General features: G+C 52.1%; 1 protein-coding gene across 6 annotated transcripts in view; it reads left to right on the top strand.

Annotated features, from left to right (window-relative positions):
- Positions 1 to 24,498, top strand: part of STIM1 (stromal interaction molecule 1) — a 75,102-nt gene that overhangs the window by 22,590 nt on the left and 28,014 nt on the right. For 4 of the 6 annotated variants that reach the window (XM_069881686.1, XM_069881683.1, XM_069881685.1 and 1 more), the window contains exons 2-7: positions 6,367 to 6,500; positions 8,560 to 8,674; positions 11,605 to 11,716; positions 13,358 to 13,473; positions 18,889 to 19,066; positions 24,224 to 24,401. In XM_069881686.1, coding sequence (XP_069737787.1) covers positions 6,367 to 6,500; positions 8,560 to 8,674; positions 11,605 to 11,716; positions 13,358 to 13,473; positions 18,889 to 19,066; positions 24,224 to 24,401 — 833 coding nt within the window. The remainder of the gene's footprint in view (positions 1 to 6,366; positions 6,501 to 8,559; positions 8,675 to 11,604; positions 11,717 to 13,357; positions 13,474 to 18,888; positions 19,067 to 24,223; positions 24,402 to 24,498) is intronic. The other 2 variants (XM_069881687.1, XM_069881682.1) reach the window with 1 other exon arrangement.

Genomic DNA, 24,498 nt, shown 5'->3' with positions numbered 1-24,498 from the left:
CCAAAGCCATGAGACCAGCAGGGTCAGGGACGGGATTTTACTGCTCTGCTCTGGTGATACCCCACCCGGAGCCCCACATCCAGTTTTGGAGTCCTCAGCACAGGAACGACATGAAGCTGTTGGAGCAAGTCCAGAGGAGGCCATGGTGATGATGCGAGGGCTGGAGCACCTCATATACAAGGCCAGGCTGGGAGAGTTGGGGTTGTTCAGCTTGGAGAAGAGAAACCGGCGGGGAGACCTTAGAGCACCTTCAGTATGGAAAGTGACTCCAGGAAAGCTGGGGAGGGACTTTTGATCAGGGAGGGCAGGGATGGGATGAGGGTAATGGCTTAGAGCTGAAAGAGGGGAGATGGAGATGAGATCTTAGGGAGAAATATTCTTCTGTGAGGGAGGGGAGGCCCTGGCCCAGGTTGTCCAGAGAAGTGGTGGGTGCCCCATTGCTAGAGGTGTTCATGGCAAGGTTGGATGGAATCCCAGATACAGTGGGAGGTGTCCCTGCCCATGGCAGGTGTTGAAACTGGATGGCCTTTGAGGTCTCTTCCAACCTAAACCATTCCATTATTCCACATCTGGTGATTAGAGCTGGGAAGCTCAAGATTTCTGTACCCTTGTCTCCATTCCTCCCCAAGGCAGCATTGTAAAATGTCCCAGTTCCCTTTCCTTGTCCTTGCTCTTCAGTTGGGAAACGTGCACATTCATTACAAACCCCTTTAATGCTTTTATTAACGTTTCCTAAGTTGTCCTTGGTTGTCAGAGTCCTTGGCTAGGTTTTAATTGGGAACCAACACGTTAGAGGAGGAGCCTGGAGCAGGGAGGTGAAGCTGAGTGTTTATCTCAGACAAAATATGTAAACAGTTCGGTTTTTCCCCAAATATAAGACTTTATTTCTTCTTGGCTGCCGTTCCTGTGTTTATAAAAGCGAGTTTTGTAGATGACAGCTCTGATAATTAAACCGCACTCTCATCCCGTCCTGCCGGCTGCTAGTTAGGAAGCTCAGCCCTACCATGGCTTTAGGGTGGCTTCTCAGAGTCATTAACCATAATGGGACCTCGAGGAAGGAACTGAGGGGGCCTGAAATTAAACAGAGTTCTCATTAGAGAGAATCTCCCACGAGAAAGGAAAGATCTGGAATGAAATACTTTGGTGTTATAGAGTCAAAGGGTTGGGCAGGGACCTCTGGAAATCATCTTCTCCAACCCTGCTTCAACAGGGTCACCCAGAGCCGGTGGTCCAGGGTTGTGTCACAAAATCAAAGAGTCCTGGAATGGAAGGGACCTCAAAGCCCATCCAGTTCCACCCCTGCCATGAACAGGGGCACCTCCCACTGGATCAGGGGCTCCAAGCCCCATCCAGCCTGGCCTTGAACCCCTCCAGGGATGGGGCAGCCACCCCTGCTCTGGGTAGCCTGGGCCAGGGCCTCCCCACACTCACGGGGAAAAAAGTTCTTCCTAAGATCTCATCTCAGTCTCCCTTTTCACTCCAGTTTAGTTCTGACTCTCTCCATGCATGAAGGCTCCAGACTGTCTCTATGCAGCTTTTGCTGGTGCTTAACCAGCCTAAAGATCATAAATGTGTGCCTGCAGCCCAGAAATCACTCATGTCCTGGGCTGCGTCCGAAGCTGTGAGACCATCAGGGCCAGGAAGGAGATTCTGCCCCTCTGGTGAGACCCCACCTGGAGCAGCCTCTGGAGTCCTTGGCACAGGAAGGGCGTGGAGATGATGCAAGGGCTGGAGCACCTGCCTTAAAAAGCCAGGGTGGAAGAGTTGGGGTTCAGCCTGGAGAAGGGAAGGCTGTGGGGAGACCTTGGAGCAGCTTCCAATATGTAAAGAGGCTCCAGGAAAGCTGGGGAGGGGCTCTTGATCAGGGAGTGCAGGGATGGGACAAGGGGAATGGTTTTGAGATGAAATTGGGGAGATTGAGATGAGATCTTGGGGAGAAATGTTGTCCTGTGAGGGGGGGAGTTCCTGGCCCAGGTTGCCCAGAGAAGTGGTGGCTGCCCCATCGCTAGTGGCCTTCAAGGCAAGGTTAGATGGGGCTTGGAGCCCCTGATCCAGTGGGGGCTGGATCCTCTCCTTCTTAGGTGTTTGTGGATGATGATCTGGATGGTGGTACCCGGAGGATGAGGCAGCTTTGGGGAGGCAGCAGGGCCCCGGGGCAGGGAGGAGATGGCAAAAGACCTTTTGTGGAGGATTGGGAGCCCGGAGGGGGAGAAGGAGGGTGTGTGTGAGCAGAACAATGGCAGGAGAAGGGATGTAGAGATGGCATACATTGATAGCTGGGGCCATCACCACCACCTATTGTGACACCCTAGGGGAGGGAAGAGGGACTTCTTATTCAGAAAGGAAGGACTGGCTGTGGCTGTTTGAAATGATGGTGGGGAGATAAAGATCTTGATGGAAATTAAAAAAACCTGGAGGGTAAGAGACAAAAGAGACCTGATGACTCAGGGAGGTGGGGTTGGAAGGGTTGAGTAAAGATGATGGTGTCTGGAGTCCAGAAGGCACACCCCTGTATCCTGGTGTGTCAGCCACCTCAGAGCAGCCTAGACACCAAGTATCTCTGTAGAAGCTGCTGTAATCCAAAAGCAGTGCTGGGTCTTGGGGAAGAAGATGTTGTTTAAATCAAACCAAATTCACACTCGTTTCAAGGCTTTCACTCACTGGAGGAGTCATGTTGTGTGTCCAAGTGGCCTCGTGTGGTGACATCATGTGGGGAGCAAGGTGTTCAGGCTTTGAGTCTTAGAATCATGGGATGGTTTGGGTTGGAAGGGACCTCAAAGCCACTCCAGTTCAACCCCCTGCCATAGGCAAGGACACCTTCCACTTGATTACGTTTTTCCAAGCCTCATCCAACCTGGCCTTCAGCACCTCCAGGGATGGGGCAGACACAACTGCTCTGGGCAACCTGTGCCAGGACCTCTGCAGCATCATAGGAGAACACTTCTCCCTAAGATTTCATCTCAATCTTCCTGCTTTCAGCTCAAAAGGATTCTCCCTTGTCCCATCGCTACTCTCCCTCATCCAGAGCCCCTCCCCAGCTTTCCTGGAGCCACTTCCCATGCTGGAAGCTGCTTTAAGGTCTTCCTGCAGCCTTCTCCAGGATGGACAACCCCAACTCTCTCAGCCTGTCCCATGAGAGGTGCTCCAGCCCTCACATCATCTCCATGGCCCTTGTTACATTATCAACCCATCAAGCATTCCCTGATTCCAAAGTCTAGCCCACACACCAGAGGAGTGGAACTGGATGGGCTGTGAGGTCCTTTCCAACCCATGACTCTATGAAAATCACGTCAGAACTTCAGGCTGGGTCTTTTCTGCAGTGATCTCTCATGCTGATCTCAACGCCAGAACACAGTCGTGTTTATATGGCCTTTGGGCTTGGCTTCAGAAGCAAAAATGAAATGAGGCTATGAGATACCTCCCAAACTACGTGGTGATCATCTTGTTCCAAGCCTGTGCTTATTGTGATAGCGATGAGCGCAGCAACGCTCTGGCAAAGTTCAAACTGTAGGAAGGAAAGGTCACGTTGTTATAAAACAAGAGTGGTTTCATTAACACTCTCATAACTTTCCAACTCTTGAGCCCCAAACAACGTCTGCCCAAGTGGTCCCTCCAGCATCCAGACAAGAAGAAATGTGGATTGAAGCGGTCATGCCCAGATTTGTTGCAACCACAAGCACATAGAATCATAGAACAGGTTGGGTTGGAAGATTCCTCAAAGCCCATCCAGTTCCACCCCCTGCCATGGGCAGGGACACCTCCCACTGGATCAGGGGGCTCCAAACCCCATCTAGCCTGGCCTTGAACCCCTCCAGGGATGGGGCAGCCACCACTTCCCTGGACAACCTGGGCCAGGGCCTCCCCAGCTTCACAGGAAAATATTTCTTCCTAAGATCTCGTGTCAATCTCCCCTCTTTCACCTCAAAAACATTGCTCTCTTCCCATCCCTGCTCTCCCTGATCAAGAGCCCGTCCCCAGCTTCCCTGCAGCCCCTTTCCATATTGGAAGCTGTTCTAAGGTCTCCCCGCAGCCTTCTCTTGTCTAGGTTGGCAACCTCAATTCTCCCAGCCTGGCCTCCTGCAGGAGGTGCTGCAGCCCTCACATCATCTCTGTGGCCTCCTCCAGACCCCATCCAACAGCTCCATGTCCTTCCTGTGCTGAGGACTCCAGAACTGGACACAGGGCTCCACGTGGGTTCTCCCCAGAGCAGAGCAGAGGGGCAGAATCTGCTCCCTTACTCTTCTTTTGATGCAAATCCATCTGCTTTTCCTGTACATGAGCATTGGGTCATCTGGGGAGGATCCAAAACCTGGAATCTGGGTTGAGCTCATGCATAACTTGGACTTTTCTGCTTAAATTCCTGGGATTTCAGTCTGAAATTTTTATTTGGCCAAGAAGGCCACAGCATCTGGGCTTGGATGAGGCATGAGGCCACAAGTAGCAGGGCAGGGATCCCCCCTGCACTTGGTGCTGGCGAGGCTCCACCTCGCGTCCTGTATTCAATTCTGGGCCCCTCACGCCAAGAAGGACCTGGAGGGGCTGGAGCACAGGGATTCTGGGAGTGGCTGAGGGCCCTGGCGTTATTTAGTCTGGAGAAGAGGAGGCTGAGGGGAGACCTCTTCACTCTCTGCAGCTCCTGGAAAGGAGCTTAGAGCCAAGTGGGGATTGGGCTCTGTTGCCAAGGAACAAGGGATGGGATGAGAGGAAATGGCCTCAAGATGCACCAAGGAAGGTTCAATTTGGATACTGGTTGAAATTCCTTCCTGGAAAGAATGATGAAACCCTGCCAGAGGCTGCCCAGGGCAGTGGTGGCGTCCCCGTCCCTGGAGGGGTTCAAAAAGGGGTTTCAGGCTTGACATCAGGAAAAAATTTTTCACAGAAAGCGTCGTTGGGCACTGGAACAGGCTGCCCAGGGAGGTGGTTGAGTCACCATCCCTGGAGGGGTTTAGAAGAGGGATGGGTAAGGTGCTCAGGGGCATGGTTTAGTGATTGATAGGAATGGTTGGACTCGATGATCCAGTCGGTCTTTTCCAACCTTGTGATTCTGTGAAAACCAATGAGGCCACTGCACTAAGGGACAGGGTTCAGTCGGCACGGGGTGGGGCTGGGCCGGTGGTTGGACTGGGTGAGTTTGGAGGTCTTTTCCAAGCCCAGTGATTCTTTGATTCAATAATTCTATTTTTTGGACATGAGACCTTTCCAGTGGGAATTGAGCCAGGAGGTGTGGAACTGGTTTGGCAGTGACCTCAGAGCAGTCGCTCATGAATTGTTCTGATCTTTATCTGTTACAGTGGATTTCATAGGACCTCTGTGAAACAAAAGCAATGTTTGTTAATGTGTGTCCTACAAAGAGCTCGCCTTCGGGGATGGTTGTATATCCTGGATCTGTGCCTTTGCTGGGGTCCTCACAGTAGGTCAGGACTGACCACAGGGCAGTGCCATGGAGATAGGGGTGTCAACCCCGTTTGGTGCTTCCATCAACTCAAGCTCTGCAGAACTTCAAACTTCAGTCTTGAAATGTCGAAAAACATGGGGAAACAGGCCAGAAAATTCCATTTCGTAATGGGGAAGAACTTTTAATTGGCGCGTTGTGTAAATGCAGAGCTCTCCAAGTGTCCGAGGTGGACCGTGTGCCAACCCCAGCCATCTCTAAGTGGGAATGAAGCTTGTGAAATGTTGGATGAAATGTAAGTGTAGTCCCTCTTTCTCCTGCCGATAGGGCATTGGTGGACACAGCGTGGACAGGAGAAAGCTCTGGCTGTGGGACTTGTCCTTGGAGCACCAGCAGGTCAAAGTCAGAGAGAATGCTGAAGGACCTGGCCTGGAGGACAGCAGTGATGCCCCCACTTGGCTGGTTGGGGTTTTGTGGACTCAGTGTTGCGCACACCTTGCTGTGGGTGATGGTGCTGGGATGGGTTCTCTAGTGCTCAGATGGTGCTTTGCAAGCACTGGGAGGTGATTGAGAAACATGATGGTAGTTTTGGCCTTCACTGCTCCTGGGAGAGAGGTTGGAGCTAGGGTGGGGTCAGCCTCTACTCCCAAGAGTGATAGGATGAGAGAAAACAGCCTCAAGTTGTGCCAGGGGATGTTTAGATTGGATACTGGGAGAAATTCCTTCATGGAAAGAGTGGTAAATCCCTGGCAGAGTCTGCCCAGGGCAGAGGTAGGCTTCCCATCCCTGGAGGAGTTGAAAAACTATGTGGGTATGGTTCTTGAGGACATGGTTTAGTCATGGGGTTGGCAGCGTTGGGTTTATGATTGGACTCTATGGACTCAATGATCTTAAAGATCTTTTCCCAGCTCAATTGTTCCGTGATCCGGTGGTTTTTAGTAGGGGCTCCCTAACGCTGGTGTCCTCTTCCTCAGCAGAGTTCTGCCGCATCGACAAGCCTTTGTGCCATGATGAGGACGAACAGCTCAGCTTTGAAGCCGTCCGCAACATCCACAAGCAGATGGATGACGATGCCAATGGCAATGTGGACGTTGAGGAGAGCGATGAGGTCAGTGCTCAGCTGCTTTGCCGTCCTTGTCCCATCCAGTGCTCCATGCTCGTAGAGGGTTGCTCTGTTCCAAGTAACGCTGATGTGGTGGAGAGCCTGAAGTTCAAGCATGCAAACACTTTGTTGCTTGCCCATGTCTTGTTCAGGCAGAGGAAGCATTGGGCCACGTTCACCTGAGTTCCTTATCCACATGGTACCTTTCAGCACTGAAATTGGGACTGAGTGCAGCTTTTTCTTCCTTTTGGGGGTTTCTGGCCAATCAATCTTGTTGTACACAGAAGGTCTCATAGATTGTTGTGATTGCGAGTAGCCCTGAGGAGAAGGATTTGGGGTGCTGGGGGAGGAGAAGCTCCACATGAGCCAGAAACGTGCTCTCACAGCCCAGAAACCAACCATGTCCTGGGCTGCATCCAAAGCCGTGGGACCAGCAGGGTCAAGGAGGGGATTCTGCCCCTCTGCTCCACTCTGGTGAGACCCCACCTGGAGCCCCACATCCAGTTCTGGAGTCTTCAGCACAGGAGGAACATGGAGCCGTTGGAGTGAGCGCAGAGGAGGCCACAGAGATGATGTAGGGGCTGGATGGAGCACCTCCCATTGAAGGCCAGGCTGGAAGAGTTGAGGTTGCCAGCCTGGAGAAGAAAAGGCAGCTTCCAGTATGGAAAGGGGCTCCAGGAAAGATGGGGAGGCACTTTTTACAAGGGCCTGGAGTGATAAGATGAGAGGGAATGGCTTTAAATCATAAAGAGGAGGGTTTAGATTAGACATTAGGAAGAAATTCTTCATTCTGAGAGTGGGGAGGCCCTGGCCCAGGTTGACCAGAGAAGCAGTGGCTGCCCCTTCCCTGGAGGTGTTGAAGGCCAGGTTGGATGGGGCTTGGAGTCCTCTGATCAGTGGGAGGTGTCCCTGTTCATGGTAGGGTGGTGGAACTGGATGGGCTTTGAGGTCCCTTCCAATCCAAAACATTCCGTGATTCTAAGATAAATCTATTCCTGCCAAATGCCACAGTCTTCTGCCCACGAGATTTTGTTCACAGAGATGGAAATAAGAAGGAAGGATGACCCAGGTTGGAAGACACGCCAGGGATCTTCTGTGTCCAACCGAAACCACTCTGTGATTCCATAATTCTCTGATTTTTCCTAACACCTTCATGCTGTCCTGAAATCATAGGGAAGTGAATTTTCTATGAAGCTTAAGATGCAACCAGTGACCTCAATTGAACAAAAGGACTGTCCCTCATGGGGAAGTCTCCTAATTAGTGACCTATTTCTGCTCTGTGTGCTTGCACCAAAGGTAACTCCAACTGTTGGGGCAGCTCTGATATAGGTGCACGCGGACATGTTTCTCGGATGCTGCTAGTCGGGTTTCCTAAGGAAAGAAGGTTTATGGTGTTGTTGGGTTGTTCATTGGCTCCTGTCATCCTCTGATTCTGCTGCCTGGGGCCAGGAACAGTGGCAGATAGAGAAGAAAAGTATTTCCTGCAGCTGTAATGGAAATAACAGAATCATGGAATGGTTTGGATTGGAAGGGACCTCAAAGCCCAGCCAGTTCCAACTCCCTGACATGGGCAGGGACACCTTCCACTCTATCGCGGGGCTCCAAGCCCCATCCATCCTGGCCTTGGACACCTTCAGGGCTGGAGCACCCTTCGTACAAGGCCAGCCTGGGGAAGAGAAGGCAGTGGAGGGACCTTAAAGCAGCTTGCAGTACAGAAAGGGGCTCTAGGAAAGCTGGGGAGGGGCTCTGGATCAGGGAGTGCAGGGATGGGACAAGCAGAAATGTTTTTGAGCTGAAAGAGGGGAGATTGGGGTGAGATCTTAGGAAGGAATGTTCTCATGTGAAGGTGGGGAGCCCCTGGCCCACATGGTCTAAAGGAGCAGTGTCTGCCCCATCCCAGGACGTGTTGAAGGCCAGGTTGGATGGGGCTTGGAGCCCCCTGTCCAGTAGGAGGTGTGGAACTGGCTGGGCTTTGAGGTTCCTTCCAATCCAAACCATTCCATGATTCCATGATCTCTCTGAAAGCTGAATCAAAGAATAACCCCGCTGCTTATTCTTCTCGTAGTTCTTGAGAGAGGACTTGAATTACCATGACCCAACAGTCAAGCACAGCACCTTCCATGGAGAGGACAAGCTCATTAGTGTGGAGGATCTGTGGAAGGCCTGGAAGACATCTGAAGGTAAAAGCAGCCAAACGAGTGAAATTCAACCTCCTGCTCCACCCGCTTCCCACAGAAACAATAAATGCTGGATTTCACATGACCTTGGCCGTGGTTCCTGGGAAAATTATCCTGCTTCTGCTGTCCCATGCAAGTGCTCTTCCAGCTTCCTTTTCTTTGATGGCCTTTCAGGATTTTGTTGGTCTTGATGCTTCCCAACTGTTGGTGCTGGCACCCGAGTACATCCATAAAAGCATAAATTTTATTTTCATTTCTATGCCCTTATGAATTTTGGGTTTAAATGGAGCAAAATACTGTCCTGTTCCAGGTTGTCCCTGAAATTCCCAGTTCCAGATGGTGTTTTGGGGGTAGGAGCTTCCTAACGCTCCACAGAGTTGCCTGGGAGGTTTCCCTAGGGGAAATTTGCTGGATCTGCAAAGCTCCTCAAACCTTGATCAAGTAAAAAGAAGATAGAAAAGTCCTAAAACTGGAAGTGTCAATGTACTCAGTGGAGAAATAAGCTGCGAGTTGGTGTCTTGATCACCGCATGTTGACCCAGGGAGGTGGTGGAACCTCAGTCCCTGGTAGGAAACTTCCTGGAACTTTTGGATCTTGTATAAACTTCCAAGTTCTCCTGCACCTCGCACCCAGGACATGTTGCCAGCAGCAGGAGGGCGTCCAGGATGGTCAGGATGAGGCGTGATCTCAGTTCTGCTTTTTCCCCAACCAGATTTTTAGGGCTCCTGGTTCTGGGAGATTCTAAAACTGTTTTTTCTTTCTTGTCATGAAACTAATTGTTCTCAGATTTTGGTCTTCATTGCAGACAGTGTTGAATCTTAAGACTGGTAGGATCATGGAATCGTTGAGGTTGGAAATGACCTCCAAGATCATCCAGTCCAACCATGAACCCAACCCCACCGTGTCAACTGAACCCTGTCCCCAAGTGCCACGGCCACACTTTGTTTGAACCCCTCCAGGAACGGGGGTTCCACCACTGCCCTGGGCAGCCTCTGCCAGGGCTGCACAATCATTTCCGTGATTGAATTTGTCCCAGTATCCAATCTCACCCTCCTCTGTTGCAATTTATACATGTTCACTCTCATCATTTATTCCTTGGGAGAAGAGAGCAGACCTCATCTGGCTCCAACCTCCTTTCTCCTTTTCAGCTTCCTCTTCTCCAGACTAAATAGCCCCAAGTTCCCATGGTTTGGGATCCAGTGACCATTCACTATAGGGAGCTTCCATAGGGTTGTCCAGAGAAGTGGTGGCTGCCCCATCCCTGGAGGTGTTCAAGGCCAGGCTGGATGGGGCTTAGAGCTCCCTGATCCAGTGGGAGGCGTCCCTGCCTCTGGTAAGGCTGGAACTGGATGGGCTTTGAGGACCTTTCCAACCAAACCATTCTATGATTCATTAAGTGAGGGCGGTTGCTGCCTTTCCGTTGCTACCCAGCATTTGTGAGTCATCTTGCAGATGTTCCTGGAGATGACACCACCTTTTCAAGTCCTTCTCTCCTTTACTCAGTGCTTAGCTCTCGTCCCGTCTGCTCTGTCGTTTTTCCACGCATGGTGAGGATCAGTGGACATTACTGGGAGTTTGGAGATGGCAACATCATTTGGATGGTAGATCATGATGTGATTTCACTTCTCATCTTCCAGCACTTTGGGTGTTGCCTCCCCAAGACTTCTCTGGGCAACCTGGACCAGGGTCTCACCAACCTCACAGTAAAGAATTTCTCCCTGAGATCTCATCTAAATCTCCCCTTTTTCAGATTAAATCCGGTCCCCCTCATCCTGTCCCTCAGGCCCTTCTGTTGATGTTGCCGAAGGCTGCTAGCAGACCAACACCTCCACCAGCACTGGTGAGGCTGCTTCTTTATCTGATGGCCTCATTCCATGGTTTCCTTCCGTGCACTGGAAGCATGGTGTAAAACTGACCACCATGAAGCTTTTGCAGTCAGCGGCTGCCACTGGAAACCCACCAGTCCTCACACACACTGCTCAGGCTCATCGTGTAGGATCCATCATGTCTATGCTGAGTCTGAGACCTTTCATACCATTGAGTCCAACCCTTAACCCAACAATGCCAACTTCAGCACTAAACCCTGTCCTGAGCACCACATCTATATAGAATTCAAACCCCTCCAGGGATGGAGCCTCCACCACTGCCCTGGGCAGCCTCCGGGAGGGCTGGACAGCCCTTTCGACAAAGGAATTCCTCCCCATATCCAATCTGAACCAGAGTCTGTGTAAGAACAGGCCAGCAAAAATAATGACGAGGACCTACAGGTTTGCCTGGAGAATCCCAGAGGGATCTCTTCATGGTCATGGAGTCACCATCCCTGGAGGTGTATAAAAGACAGGCACATGAGGTACTTAGGGATATGATTTAGTAGTGGACAGATACGGTTGGACTTGATGACCTCAAAGGTCCCTTCCAATTCTAGGAATTGTAGAATGGTTTGGATTGGAAGGGATGTCAAAGCCCATCCAGTTCCAACCTCTGCCATGGGCACTGACACTTCCCACTGGATCAGTGGCTCCAAGGTCCATCCAACCTGTCCTTGAACACCTCCAGGGATGGGGCAGCCACCACTTCCCTGGGCAACCTGGGCCAGGGCTTCCCCAGGCCAGGGCCTCCCCATCATCATCATGAAGAATTTCTGCTTAAAATCTCATCTCAACCTCCCCTCTTTCAGCTCAAAACCATTCCCCTTGTCCTGCGACTGCACTCCCTGATGAAAAGGACCTTGTTCTTGTCTAACAGTCCACGGGATTCCATGTCCCTGACCCAGGTCACTCCGTGCTTGCTAGGAATGTGTTTGAACTCCACAAACATTCTCCCTTTGATGAAGGTGACACAAGGAGCTGAAGTAGCTTTGATGTTGCTGCCTTTATGATTTTAGCTGCTGGGTGGGGACACTGAGTTCCCTTCTTCTTCTGGCCTTTCCTCAGTGTACAACTGGACGGTGGATGAGGTGGTCCAGTGGCTCATCACCTATGTGGAGCTGCCGCAGTACGAGGAGACCTTCAGAAAGCTTCAGCTGAGCGGACACGCCATGCCCAGGTCAGTGCTTGTGGCGTTGTCTCATGTTCCTCTGGGACGGAGGAGGAGAAAAACAGATCTGAGGTGGCTTCTAATGTTATGTGCAATTTCTTGATGTGTGTAGAGCCAAGTCTAATTCCTGCACCACTTTGGTTGTCTTTGGAGGCTTGAGCTTTGCTGAAATCACACAGAATCACTATGTTGGAAAAGACCCACTGGATCATTGAGTCCAACCATTCCGAGACTGTTTGATGATTGAGAGAAGCCTTGACGAGAAGGACTTGGGGTGGGTGGTGGAGGAGAAGCTCTACATGAGCCAGCAACATGTGCTCACAGCCCAGAAACCAACTGTGTCCTGGGCTGCATCCAAAGAGTGGGACCAGAAGGGCCATGGAGGGGATTCTGCCCCTCTACTCCACTCTGGTCAGACCCCACCTGGAGCCCTGCGTCCAGTTCTGGAGTCCTCAGCACAGGAGCTTTTGGAGCGAGTCCAGAGGAGGCCACAGGGATGATGTGAGTGCTAGAGCACCTCCAGTATGAGGACAGAGTTGGGGTTGTTCATCCGGTAGAAGAGAAGGCTGCAGGGAGATCTCAAAGCCCATCCAGTTCCACCCCCTGCCATTGGCACGGACACTTCCCACTGGATCAGAGGGCTCCAAGCCACATCCAACGTGACCATGAACCCCTCCAGTGATGGGGCAGCCACCACTTCTCTGGGCAACCTGAGCCAGGGCCTCCCCACCCTCACAGCGAAACATTTCTTCCTGAGATCTCATCTCAGTCTCCCCTCTTTCAGCTCAAAACTGTTCCCCTCGTCCCACCCCTGCACTTCCTGATCAAGAGACTCCCCAGCTTTCCTGGAGCCCCTTTCCATACTGGAAGCTGCTCTAAAGTCTCCCCTCAGCCTTCTCTTCTCCAGGGTGGACAACCCCATCTCTCCCAGCCTGGCCTCATATGGGAGGTGTTCCATCCCTCGCGTCATCTCCACGGCCTCTGCACTCAACTCCAACAGCTCCATGTCCTTCCTGTGCTGAGGACTCCAGAACTGGATGCAGGTCTCCTGGCGCGGTCTCACCTGAGCAGAGCAGAGGGGTAGAAATCCCTCCCTGACCCTGCTGGTCCCATGGCTTTGGATGCAGCTCAGGACATGGGTGGTTTCTGGGCTGCGAGTGCCTGAGGAGGGGGTTGTAACTGGAATGGGTTAACTGGGAATAACACCAGGCTTCCTAGGCAGCACACGGTGTGCCCACAGTTCTTCTAAGTGAGATGGATAGTCCTGTGGTCTTTGAGATAATGTATCGATGACTCACAGTAGAGGTTTGATTAAAATGAAAATAAATGATTGGTAGGACACCAAAAAGATCAGTTTTGGTAGGTTATCACTCACTGGGGTTGTCAGGCTGGATCAAACAGGCACCCCTTATTTTCCCTTGCCTCTCCCAGTAAAGCCAAAGCCACTGCTGCTCTGTTCTTCCATGGAGCTCTTGGAGATGACAACACTTGAGAGGTTTCTTCTGTCCTGATGGCCCAAGAAGGGAGTGTTTGGGTCCTGCTTGTTGCGTTTCTCCCCCCGCTGGCTCCATGTGACTGATTTTCAGTCCATAATTAATCCAGAGGGAGGTGACCATGTCTGCTTCTCGTTTTAATGCTTGGTATTTGCAGGCTGGCCGTGAACAACGTCACCTTGATGGGAAGCGTTCTGAAGATGACGGATCGCAGCCACCGGCAGAAGCTGCAGCTGAAGGCGCTGGACACGGTGCTGTTTGGGCCCCCTCTCTGTAAGTAGCAGAGCACCAAGTCCTTTGGCAGCTCCTCAGGAGGAGCTGTGTCTGCCTGGATGGATCCGCATGCACCGAACTGTGCCCTGGGTGAATCCTCCCTGGAATCATTCCCTGAGAACAGGAGTGGGCTGCATTTGTCCAGGATTTATCCAGGAGGCATCCTGCCTGCTGGGCTTGCGGTTCCATCTCGGACAGCCACTGGCTGGGATACAGGTGCACTCTTCCCATTGGGATCTCCTGTGTCTGTAGGGTAAAACATTCCCGTCCTTCCTGTTGTAATGTGGAGCAGCTGGAGAGGTGCCAGGATCTGTCAGAGAGAGGGCATGGGGCTGCCATGGGGCTCCGTCGGTGCCAAGGGAAGCTGCTGTGGTGCCCAGGGCTCCGTTGGTGCTGAGGGAAGCTGCCCTGGAGTCTGAGGCTCCATCGGTGCTGAGGGAAGCTGCCCTGGAGTCTGAGGCTCCATCAGTGCCAAGGGAAGCTGCCATGGAGTCTGGAGCTCCATTGGTGCCGAGGGAAGCTGCCACGGGGCCTGGAGCTCTGTTGGTGCCAGATCAGGGGCAGAAGGGCGAATGCAGGTTGGCATCAGGGGCAGCATGAAGGAAACAAGTCAAGATCAGGGACAGAAAGTTGGACACAGATAGGGATCGGGGGCAGGAGGCCAGACACAAATCAGGATCGGGGTCAGAAGGACGGATACAGATTGGGATCTGGGGCTGAAGGATGGGTGCGGATCAGGATCTGGAGCAGAAGGTTGGACACAGATCATGATCAGGAGTAGAAGGGTGGGCACGGATTGGGATCCAAGGCAGAGGGACGGACAAGGTCCTTACTGGACATCAACCATTGAAGAAGAGCACTTGACCCTCATGATCCCTAAGTTTTGTACCAAGTATGAAAATCAGTTCTGCTTCAGCTCAAACCAGAACAGTCCAGGGCTCAGCCCACGGACCGCATGGCTCCGGATGAAGGGAATGGCAATGTGGGCTGGGTGGGAAGGTGTTCAGGATGGATGGGAATGAGGGACCGGGTTCCTTTGATGCCGATTACAGGCGTCTGCTGTCGCAGTCTCGAAGTCCTCAGATCTTTATCTCAGGGAGCTCCCTCAGCGTATGTTCCGCCTGGCTCACTCCACCATCTGCTGAAGGAACCCCTGGCTCTTCTTCTCACTCAGGTTTTCCTTGTGATTCTTTTGGGAGGCAAACAGAAACCTTGCTCCAACAGGACCTGCTTCTTCCTGGCATCGTGCAGATGAGCTGGGCTTTTAAGGCAGAATCTGTCACCCGTAGGTGATCTGAGCTCCCTTATACTGTACTCCTTTTTCAAAGAACCATGGAATGGGTTACGTGGGAAGGGACCCCCGTTCCATGGGCAGGGACACCTCCCACTGGATCAGGGGGCTATGAGCCCCATCCAGGCTGGCCTTGAACCCCTCCAGGGATGGGGCAGCCACCACTTCTCTAGGCAGCCTGAGCCAGGGCCTCCCCACCTTCAAAGGACAACGTTTCATCCTAAGATCTCATCTCAATCTCCCCTCTTTCAGCTCAAAACCATTCCTCTCATCCCCTCCCTGCACTCCCTGGTCAAGCCCCGCCCCAGCTTTCCTGGAGCCCCTTTCTGTACTGGAAACTGCTCTAAGGTCTCTCTGCAACTTTCTCTTCTCCAGGCTGCACAACCCCAGCTCTCCCAGCCTGTCCTCATATTGCCCTCACATCGTCTCTGTGGCCTCCTCTGCACTTCCTCCAACAGCTCCATGCCCTTTGAAGTGCTGAGGACTCCAGAACTGGACACAGGGTCCAGGTGGGGTGTCCCCAGAGTGGAGCAGAGGGGCAGAATCCCCTCCCTGGCCCTACTGGTCCCACGGCTTTGGATGCAGCCCAGGACACGGGTGGTTTCTGGGCTGTGAGCGCACGTTGCCGGCTCACATTGAGCTTCTCCCCCAGTACCTCAAGTCCTTCTCCTCAGGCCTGCTCCAATCGGTTCTTCTCCCAGCCTGTAATTATTTTTGCTATTTTACAGGTTTTTTTGCTTGCTTCTTCCAATTCCAACCACCCCATGGCAGGAACTGAATGGGCTTTAAGGTCCCTTCCAACCCAAAGCATCTCATGATTCTATGATTCTTTAACTCATAAATCTGAGGCAGGGCTGCAGACCTGGTGAGACATGAACAGTCTTCTAGTCAACATGTACCAACCGCTCTCTTTGGCAAAGTCCTGTCTGTTCTTCCTTCTTTTCTTCAAAAAGAAAAGGAAAAAAGGCACAGCAATCGCTTTTCATAGACTAATAGAATAGTTAGGGTTGGAAGGGACCTTAAAGATCATCTAGTTCCAACCCCCCTGCCATGGGCAGGGACATGCCACTAGATCAGGTTACCCAAAGCCCCATCCACCTGGCTTTGAACACCTCCAGGGATGGGGCAGCCACACCTTCTCTTGGCAACCTGTTCCAGTGTCTCACCACTGCCATGGTGAAGAAATTCTTCCTAACATCTAGATTTTTCCTAGTTTTCCTAGTTTTTTTTTTTTTCCACTGGTTTACGTTACGTTTTCCCACAGCTTTTCTGGGAACAAAGGGGTGAAGCAGGAGCACCCAAGCGGAGCAGGGAGAACGGGCTGTGCCAGCTCCGGGGCGGGCGAGGGGATGATTTAAGCTGCTATAAACTGGATGCACACAACCAGAGCTTGGACTCCAAATGCTCTGCCCTGGCGCCACGCTGTTGCACTCTCACAGGGCGTTGGGTACGGGGGGTCCAGAGCTGAAATACATCACGTTCTGGTACAACAAGTGAAAAAAAACAGTGAGAAAATTGAGTGTAGGAAGATTATAGAGTCATAGAATCATGGAATGGTTTAGTTGGAAGGGACCTTAAAGATCTTCTAATTCCACCCCCCTGCCAATATGTTATCTTGATTTGTCTTGGTGATGCAGCACCCCAAAGAGGTGCCCCAGCTGCTGGTAGAGCACAAGGCTTGGTGTGCGCTCAGAGAGAGAAACTGGTACTGGGGAGGATGGGAGAGACCCATCCTGTCCCTCCTGGCTCAGGCAACGCTCACGGACAGACCCTACAGATGAAAAATGCCGTCTGTTTCTGCTTGGCATGGGGTGTTGGGCAGGGATCACAGCAGAGCTGAACGTGCCCCAGTTCTGCTGGGCTGCACCCGAAGTGGTGGGATCAGCAGGGCGAGGATGAGGATTCTGCCCCTCTGCTCTACTCTGGTGAGACCCTACCCGGACTCTGCATCCAGTTCTGGTGTCCTCAGCACAGGAAGGACGTGGAGCAATTGGAGCAAGTCCAGAGGAGGCCACAGAGATGATGCAGGGGCCGGAGCACCTTTCTGCTCCCGAAGCTGCCACACTCAGTGCTGTGGGCTGAACCTGAAACATCTCAAGAGCTTTCACAGGACAGGAAGGGATGCAAAGAATTGGTGCAATAAGTTTCAGATTAATTGGGTTTTTATTTAGCATGTTTGGAATCACTTTGAGGGAATGACCGAGGTGTAGAGTAGGGATGGGAGCCCTGGTGCTGATTGCTCCTGGTGGGAAGAGGCAGTCTCCTTGCTAAAAGCAGCCAAGTTTCTCCCTCAGTCTGGAGAGCCCTTTGGTTCCCTTTGGAGATGAGTTGTGGAAAAAAGCCATGAATTCATGGCTGAATTCAACCTTTGTTACCCACACATTCCTGCCTAACAATGAAGACTTTAATTCTTCAGGTCAATCTTTGTCTTGCAAGAACAGTTCTAGAATCATGGAATCATTTATGTTGAAAAAGCCCTCTCAGCTCATCCAGTCCAACCATCAGCCCAGCCCTACTGGGCTGACTGAACCCTGTCCCCAGGTGCAACGGCTACATGGTATTTGAACCCCTCGAGGGATGGGGACTACAACACTGCCCTGTGATGCCTCTGCCAGGGCTTCACCACTCTTTTCATGAAGGAGTTTCTCCCAGTTTCCAGACCAGCACCCACCTCACCACAAGCTCCTTTCAGGCAGTTGTAGATAGTGATGAAGTCTCCCCTCAAGCCTTCTCCAGGCTACACAAGCCCAGCTCCCTCAGCCGCTCCCATAATCCCTGCACTCCAGACCTTTCTCCAGCTCCATTCCCTTATCTGGGTGTGCTCCTCAAGATCTTTCTTGGAGGGAGGGGCCCAGAACTGAACCCAGGACCCAAGGTGCAGCTTCACCAGTGCTGAGTGCCAGGGAACGATCCCTTGCCTGCTCCTGCTGGCCACGCTGTTTCTGATCCAAGCCTGGATGCTGTTGGCCTTCTTGGCCACCTGGGCCACTGCTGGCTCATGTTCGGCCACTGTTGACCAACACTGCCAGGTCCTTCTCTGTTGGGCAGCTTTCTAGCTGCTCTTCTCCAAGCCTGGTGTGTTGATGGGGTGGTTGTAGCCCAAGCGCAGGACCTGTCGCTTGGCTTGGTTGAACCTTATACAATTGACGTTGTAGGAAGTGAAAAGGCTGCATCCTCATCCGAGTTTTCATGCAATTACTTGGTTGGAGAACTTTGAGATCACCCAAGTTCAACCATACTTGTCAACAAATGAATGTCATCTACCTGGCTTTTGAATATCTCCAGGGATGGTGGCTCAACCACCTCCTTGAAACCTCCCTACAGTTTCCTCACCTGCCAAAGAGACAGGGTGTGTGTCTCATGTTGATGTGGTGAAGTGGAGAGCAGTTGGTGTTGGGACTGGGAGCCAAATTGGTCTGGCAGGGATTTTGGTGGGCAGCTCCTAAAGTGGCCTTGGTGTGGGGCGTGATGCTGTGGGGCTGGGGAAGTGGTGGGGCTGGCAAGGGAGGCAACAGAGGAACAAGGAAAGGAGAGGAAAGCTGTAATAGCTGTGAGTGGGAAAACCACCATCTGAAGATGTTAGCCTTGTGGTCTTCTCACAACGTGAAATAAAAGGGATTCAAACTACCTGTCTGTGGAGACATGCCAGAATCTGCTTTGTAGGAAGAGGATGTTGTGATAATCCATGCGGAACGGGAAGCGAGGCCCGTGTCAGTTGTGTTTATTTCTTTCACATTCAGTGTGCGAGTGAATGTTCTCCAAGAAGGATTGCACTCTTCTGTGATGTGTTAGATCATGGAATCACGGGGTGAGTTAGATTGGAAGGAACCTCAAAGTCCATCCAGTTCCACCCCCCTGCCATGGGGCAGGGACACTTGCCACTGGATCAAGTCACTCCAAGACTCATTCAACTTGGCCTTCAATACCTCTAATTGAGCAAATATTGTCCAGCTGCTTCTTTTTTCTTTCCTTTAAATATCAATGTAGCTCATCTTTTTTGTGATACCGGGACCACAGTTCCTTCTAACATCATTTTACGTTCTCATGTCTGGCTGTGGTGCGGGTGAAGTGTTGAGTTAATGGTCACATTCGTTTGAGTTCAATTATATCTGTTTCTCTTCCAGTAACTCGTCACAACCACCTGAAGGACTTCATGCTGGTGGTGTCCATCGTCATCGGTGTGGGTGGCTGCTGGTTCGCCTACATCCAGAATCGCTACTCGAAGGAGCACATGAAGAAGATGATGAAAGACCTCGAGGGGCTACACAGGGCTGAACAGTCGCTCCACGACCTTCAAGAACGGTAGGTTTTGTGTGTCCACACACTTGGAGCATCCAACTGTTGGTCTTTCCTGCAAGGTTTGTTACTTGTGTAGGTTTCAGGGAAGCTTTTATTTTTTCGCTGTTGTTCTTCTGTGTAGCAGCGACCTGGTGCTGAGTTCCAGAGGCAGCACCTTCTTGAGCAATCATAGCAAACCTGCCAGCTCATCCTAATGGCTCGAGCAGGGGACTGGAGCCTTGCCAGGCTACATGCAACACACACGTGTTTGCTTGGCATGAGGCACGTGCTCCCTGTTCTTGGTGGTAATGTGGTCATTACTTGTACTTAGGATCATGGTATCATTGAGGTTGTAAAGGCCCTCTCAGTTCATCCAGTCCAACCATCAGCCCAGCCCCACCATCCCATCCTTTGGTCCTTGGGAGCAGAGCCCGACCCCTGCCTGGCTCCATCTTCCTTTCTGGGAGCTGCGGAGAGCGATGAGGTCTCCCCTCAGCCTCCTCTTCTCCAGGCTAAACACACCCAGGGCCCTCAGCCGGTCCCACAACCCTGGGGCTCCAGACCCTTCCCCAGCTCCGTTCCCTTCTCTGGATGCACTCCAGCCCCTCTAGGTCTTTCTTGGTGTGAGGGACCCAGTACTGAACCCAGGATTCGAGGTGTGGCCTCCTCAGCACCAAGTGCAGGGGGATGATCTCTTCCCCGCTCCTGCTGGCCCCACCATGGCTGGTGGTGCTGATCCTTGCAGTGGGCCACGTGAAAGCCTGGGTGGTAAAACCCCACGCATCTTCCTGCAGTCCTGAAATATGGCAGTGAAGCCACTTGAGCAAAGTCATGGTTTCCGACACCGGCATCTCCTGCTCCGAGAAGGGCTCCAGTGCACACTAGTGTGTAGCTTAGCACAGCAGTCTGTGCTCCCATGCAGTTCGGTTTCCTTTCTGGAATGTTTTGTTTCCTTCACAGAAAGGATTGTCCAGCCCTGCAGGGGCTGCTCAGGGCAGTGGTGGAGTCCTCGTCCCCGGAGGGATTTGAAACCTGTGTGGATGTGGTGCTTAGGAATAGGGTTTGGTGCTGGAGTTGGCAATGTGTGTTTATGGTTGGACTTGATGATCTCAAAGGTCTTTTCCAACCTCAACGATTCCATGCTTCTAAAATACAAAATTCTTGTCTTTTTGCATCATACTGATGATTGAAGATTGCGTGAAGATCTGGATTGAAGATCTTCCAATTGTTTTGAACATGTCCTGAACTGTGAAGCCCCCAGATGGATCTCGGTTTCTCGCCCTCATTATGAGTGCAGCTCTAAACACTTTGTCACCTTGTGGACCTCAGTGCACATGAAACCTGTGGTTTTATCCATAACCAACGTAAGAAAATTGGGTCTCTGCTTCAGGGAAAAAATGGCAGAAAATACAATGTTGGAGAACCTTGAGAGATGTCTTAAGGAGTGTCTTAAGGATTAAATTCCTTCCCTCTCTGCGTCACTAGAGGGGAATTTCTCCTTTAAACAGAGATGTTTTGGTGGTTTGGGACTATTGGGGCCCTAGTTTGGAAGAGCTTTAGCACTGAGGCACAGGTCAGAGAGCGTGGGTTTATCAGAGAGCTTGGAATGTCCTGGCAAGATTATCTTCAAGTTGCGAAGAAAAACACTCGAGCTTTTCAGCAGAACTGCAAATTGGAAATAAGCCTTTTCCAAGGAGAAAGCCAACATCACAGCTGATGGGAGACTGGCCTGTCAAATCGTGTTTTATGGCCATCTACGTGCGAGGAGGAGCGGAGGAAGAGGAGTCCTTGGCTGGGACAGTGAGTGTCTTCGCTCTTTCCTTGATTGCTGGCAATGTGTGCCTGTGGCAAGGCTACACATTGTCTCCCATCGCAGAGATGATGGACACCACCGGAGATGATAGTCACATTGTTGAGATGTTGAACATCTCCACAAGTCCTACAGGGACTAGTGTTTGTAGTGACTGAGGATCAGCTTTTCCCTTTCCTTTAGTCTCCAGCTTGTCCAGGATGAGCGAGAACTGCTTGGGGAGACCAGGAGGATGAGGTCCTGCACCTGGGCCACTACAACCACATCAGTGTTCCAGGTCTGGGGAAGAGCAGCTGGAAAGCTGCCCAGCAGAGAAGGATCTGGGGGTGTTGGTCAACAGCAGCTGAACATGAGCCAGACATGGCCCAGGTGGCCCAGAAGGCCAACAGCATCCTGGCCTGGATCAGCCATGGGGCGGCCAGCAGGAGCAGGGCAGGGATCATCCCCCTCCACCTGGCACTGGTGAGGCTGCACCTTGGGTCCTGGGTTGAGTTCTGGGCCCCTCCCACCAAGAAGGACGATGAGGATCTGGAGTGTGTCCAGAGAAGGGAACGGATCTGGGGAAGGGTCTGAAGCGCAGGGGCTGTAGGAGCAGCTGAGTGAGCTGGAGGTGTTTAATCTGGAGAAGAGTAGGTTGAAGGGAGAACTCATCTCTCTATGCAGCTCCTGAAAAGAAGATTGGAGTGAGGTGGGTGCTGGTCTCTTCTGCCAAGGAACAAGGGATGAAATGAGAGGAAATGGTCTGAAGTTACACTAGGGGAGGTTTAGATTGGATATTGGGAAAAATTTCCTCGTGGAAAGAGCAGTGAAGCCTTGTCAGAGGCTTCCCAGGGCAGTGGTAGAGTCCCCATCCCTGGAGGGGTTCAGAAACCGCGTGTCTGTGGCACTTGGATGATGTGGCACTTCATGATTTATTGGTGGGGTTGGCAGTTCCCTCTTATCCTATCCCTTGTTCCTTGGGTGATGTTGTATAAACACGATGGGAGCCTTGCAGCCTCTCACTGTGCCACGGGGGTGTCTCCTCCAGTGGACTGAGGGATTCCAGGTTACCTGGTTGAACCTCCCTGAGTGTGTGCACGCAGTCTCTTCTTGCTCTGGGCTGCCATACATAATTCCAGCTGATTTTATCTGTCACGGACAAGGTTAGGACATGTCTAAATCCGAAGGCTTTTTTGCAAGGGGTGTATGGAGACATCCCATCTGGGTGGTCCTACCTGCTCAGGCAGATCTTCCCGTCCTTGTTTGTACTGAAGGCAACAGAGAATGATGGAATGGCTTGGGTTGGAAGAGACCTCAAAGCCCATCCCATTCCACCCCATGCCACGGGCAGGGACACCTCCCACGGGATCAGGGCGCTTCAAGCCGCATCCAACCTGGTCTCGAACACCTCCAGGGATGGAGCAGCCACCACTGCTCTGGGCCAGCACTAAGCACTGGCTGCAGTTTTGGGCACCACAGTACACAAAGGGTCTAAAGCCACTGGAGAGCATCCAGAGGAGGCCATGAGGTTGGTGAAGGGTTTAGAGGGGAAGCGTGTGAGGAGTGACTGAAGTTCAACCATCGATCCAAGTGGGGTTCCCCAGGGCTCAGTGCTGGGTCCAGCCCTGTTCAATGTCTTCATCAATGACCTGGATGAAGGCATCGAGTGCACCCTTAGCAAGTTTGCGGACGACACTAAACTGAGTGGAAGTGTCGATCTGCTGGAGGGTCAGGAGGCTCTGCAAAGGGATCTGAACAGGCTGGACCGCTGGGCTGAGTCCAACGGCATGAGGTTTAACAAGGCCAAATGGTGGGTCCTGCACTTGGGGCACAACAACCCTGAGCAGTGCTACAGACTAGGAGAAGTCTGTCTAGAAAGCTGCCTGGAGGAGAGGGACCTGGGGGTGTTGGTTGACAGCGACTGAACATGAGCCAGCAGGGGCCCAGGTGGCCAAGAAGGCCAATGGCATCTTGGCTTGTATCAGAAACGGCGTGACCAGCAGGTCCAGGGAGGTTATCCTCCCTCTGTACTCGGCCCTGGTGAGACCGCTCCTCGAATACTGTGTTCAGTTCTGGGCCCCTCACCATAAGAAGGATGTTGAGGCTCTGGAGAGAGTCCAGAGAAGAGCAACAAAGCTAGTGAAAGGGCTGGAGAACAGGTCTTATGAGGAACGGCTGAGAGAGCTGGGGGTGTTTAGCCTGGAGAAGAGGAGGCTGAGGGGTGACCTCATTGCTCTCTACAACTACTTGAGAGGAGGTTGTAGAGAGGAGGGTGCTGGCCTCTTCTCCCAAGTGACGGGGGACAGGACAAGAGGGAATGGCCTCAAGCTCCGCCAGGGGAGGTTTAGGCTAGACGTTAGGAAAAAATTCTTTACAGAAAGGGTCATTGGGCACTGGAACAGGCTGCCCAGGGAGGTGGTTGAGTCACCTTCCCTGGAGGTGTTTAAGGCACGGGTGGATGAGGTGCTGAGGGACATGGTTTAGTGTTTGATAGGAACGGTTGGACTCGATGATCTGGTGGGTCTCTTCCAACCTGGTTATTCTGTGATTCTGTGATTCTGTGATCCAACCCTGCTAAATCCACTACCAGACCATGTCCCCAAGTACGACATCTACTTGTCTTTTAAACCCCTCCAGGAATGTTGACTCCACCGCTTCCCTGGGCAGCCTCCATCAGTGCCTGAGAACCTTTTCAGTAAAGAAATTCCTCCCAATATCCAACCTAAATCTCCCCTGGAGCATCTTTTCCCCTTGTCCTGTCACCAGCTACCAGGGAGAAGACACCAACCCCCATATCCCACAACCCCCTTTCAGGCGGTTATAGAGAGCGATGAGGTCTGCCCTCCATCTCCTCCAGCCTAAACCACCCCATTCAATTCAGTTTCTTCTTGGGCATGGAGAACTTTCTCCTTGACTTTCCAAATGCAGATCTCTGTTGACATCAACACAGAGTAAATAAGAGCAGAGTTGGTCCAGATCATTGCCAGCCCTTGCCCCATGGCTTCTTCAGCTGTGAGGCTAGAGAAGAGGAGGCTGAGGGGAGACCTCATCACTGTCTACAACTGCCTGAGAGGAGGTTGTGGTGAGGTAGGTGTTGATCTCTTCTCCCGAGTCATCGGTAATAGGACAAGAGGACAAGGTCTCAAGTTGCACCAGAGGAGGTTCAGACTGGACATCACAAGAAAATTCTCACTGAAAGGGTTCTCAGGCCCTGGCAGAGGCTGTCCAGGGAGGTGGTGGAGTCCCCATCCCTGGAGGGGTTTAAAAGGTGGGTAGATGAGGCCTTCAGGGATGGTTTAGTAGTGGACAGTTACTGTTGGACTTGATGATCTCAAAGTTTTTTTCCAACCTAGGGATTCTGTGATTCTATGATTCTTGTCTCTGTATTGCAGACTGCAGAAGGCTCAAGAGGAGCATCGCTCCGTAGAGGTGGAGAAGGTGCATCTGGAGAAGAAGCTGCAGGATGAGATCAGCATCGCCAAACAGGAGGCGCACCGGCTCCGAGAGCTGCGGGAGGGCACGGAGAACGAGCTGAGCCGGCAGAAATACGCCGAGCAGGAGCTGGAGCAGGTAAGGGTGCAGCCAAGTGGAAGTGGTTCCGTACAGGACATGCCAGCGAGAGCCACGGGTGGTTCCTCACTCTCCTTCATCCTCTGAGACATCCAGT

This window comes from Phaenicophaeus curvirostris, unplaced genomic scaffold, assembly GCF_032191515.1.
Source record: "Phaenicophaeus curvirostris isolate KB17595 unplaced genomic scaffold, BPBGC_Pcur_1.0 scaffold_59, whole genome shotgun sequence".
Lineage (NCBI taxonomy): Eukaryota > Metazoa > Chordata > Aves > Cuculiformes > Cuculidae > Phaenicophaeus > Phaenicophaeus curvirostris.
Note: the sequence above shows the minus strand (reverse complement) of the source record. Positions and strands in the feature narration are given on the sequence as shown.